At 52.5% G+C, this 2,393-nt stretch overlaps 1 protein-coding gene across 1 annotated transcript in view; it reads right to left on the minus strand.

Annotated features, from left to right (window-relative positions):
• Nucleotides 1-2,393, minus strand: part of glis2a (GLIS family zinc finger 2a) — a 29,523-nt gene that overhangs the window by 15,566 nt on the left and 11,564 nt on the right. Inside the window, exon 2 of the mRNA XM_062545894.1 lies at nt 64-256. Within this exon, the coding sequence (XP_062401878.1) occupies nt 64-232 (169 nt within the window). The 5' untranslated portion in view covers nt 233-256. The remainder of the gene's footprint in view (nt 1-63; nt 257-2,393) is intronic.

Here is a 2,393-nt window from a genome sequence, read left to right on the forward strand (position 1 = left end):
CAGTCGGTCACCTGAAAAAAATGTCCATTTCGATCCTTTCGGTGTGCTCGGCCGCTGACTGACCTGTGGGCGGTGAGGAGGGGGGCACGGGCGTGATGACGCTCTTGTCGTTAGCCGTGCGGGCCTGGCGGGCGCGGGTGGCGTGCAGCGGGGCGCAGATGGACATCCTCTGGGGCGCGCGGTCTCGGCCCGTCGGCAGCTTCAGGTCCAGCGGTTCGTCCAGTGACAGCATGGCAGTGGCACGTGCTCCGCACACCTGCGGGTCAGAGAGCCAATCAGAGCGGGTGTTACTGCGAGGTCACTGCACTTCAGTCCGCCAGGTTACAGCAGCTGCTATCAAACTCAATGTCCCACCGTCAGCACTTCACATAAATCCCACACACTCGCTCACTTGTACTTTTGTAAAAATGTCAAAAAACAAAAAAAATCAAAAATCGAAATCAAAAAACAGGACTCTAAAATCAAAAACTTGACTCCCGTATTTGTCTAGAGCCTATAGTATGAGTGCACTCTTGTTTGGCCAAGTGACCCCATCTCAGAGAGACAGAAGAAGCCCGTCAGACACGTCCATTCCCACCCTCGCATACCCCAGCAAGACCCCAGCCAGACCCCAGCCAGACCCCAGCCAGAGGAATGTCCTCCAGACACGCGCGGCAGCAGCAGGGTGAGGGAGGAGAACACTGCTACATCTACGTGGAGCGACTGTAACTCATTTACATGTCTTTCTGCTAGTCACGCCAGTCAGAGCCCCTCACACACACACACACACACGCGCACACACTCACACGCACACACACACACACATCACAGGCACTCGCACACTCACACACTTTCACTCTCACGCAAACCTTCTGTGGGATGCTGCTGCTGCTGCTGCTGGGTGGTTCGCTCCCCTTTCTCTCTCTCTCTCTCTCTCTCTCTCTCTCTCTCTCTCTCTCTCTCTCTCTCTCCCTCCTGTGACCTTTGTTCACACACCACACACACACACGCACACACACACACACACAGAGGAATGTAAGCCATATCAGACCAGATGGCCTGCTCTCTGTGTGCCCCCCTCAGCCTCAGTAACTTCTCATCCTAGATATCATGAAATTCACACACTCTCTCTCACACACACACACACACACACACACACACACACACACACACACACACACACACACACACACACACACACACACACACACTCACACACACACTCACTTTAAGATTTCCATTATGTATACCATATACATAATGGAACACTGACATAAAAAAACATACACACGCATAGCATCAGTGCCGCCACAACACACGCCAACATGCCAACACGCCAGATTCCAACCACACCAAACACACAGCATTGACACACACACCACACACACCCCCGCTGGGCTGCTTTGTTCCTCCCTCGCCCGCTCCTTCTCCCTTTCTGTGACACATATACACAAACACATCCAAAAACTCTCCCTCACATGCACACACACACACACACACACACACACACACACACACACACACACACACACACAGGCATACACCAACTCACTGTCACTCTTGCTCACACACAACCACCCCCCCCCACCTCTCTCTCTCCCTCTCTCTCGCTGTGTCTCTCTCATACACACGCACATACAGTATACACACACACACACACACACACACACACACACACACACACGCAGCGTTCTAATGAAGAGCAGTGGTTTGGGTGTCTGGCCTGTATCTACATGCAGCCCCGGCGTCTGTGTCTGCGAGACATGGGTGGGACCGCAGGTCACCAAGTTCATTAACCCATTACCGTCAACGCAGACCTGCGCACACCACGCCCGCGGGAGAAGACCAGCGGAGCGAGGGATAGAGAGAGGAGGAGGAGGAGGAGGAGGAGGAGGGGGGGGGGGAGACGCAAATGTAAACTCACTCCCGGGGTGAAGCTCCTTTGGCCCTCGGAGTTGTCCAGAGTTCAGGCTATAGGGGCCTCGGCGAGCGGAGCCGAGCGGAGCGGAGATGTTTACGCTCAAGGAAGCCATTCCGGACCGTAAACCACAACTGGCCATGAGTCACGGCGGAGCCGTACAAACAGCCCCGCCGCAAAAAGCATATTTCTCCCAGCGACGCATTCCTCCGCACCGTCCGCTAGCAACCGGAGCGCACACACATTCAGACAGAAACTATACTCTTCAGTTTAGCTATGCACTATACTATAGTTTGGGTTAAAGCTCGACTTTGTCAAATGAAGGGCCCGCTATAAAAAACTTTTTTTACGCTTTTTTAAAAAAACAAACAGTTACTGTAAAACTGCTGTAAACATGATGATATTTCAAGTCTTGTGTTTTTAGATGTATATATCTAACGGTGTTTATTTATGACATAAACTGTTGTCGTGTCGTGGTGGAGAGGCTAAGGCTGTT

This window comes from Sardina pilchardus, chromosome 1 (assembly GCF_963854185.1).
Source record: "Sardina pilchardus chromosome 1, fSarPil1.1, whole genome shotgun sequence".
Lineage (NCBI taxonomy): Eukaryota > Metazoa > Chordata > Actinopteri > Clupeiformes > Clupeidae > Sardina > Sardina pilchardus.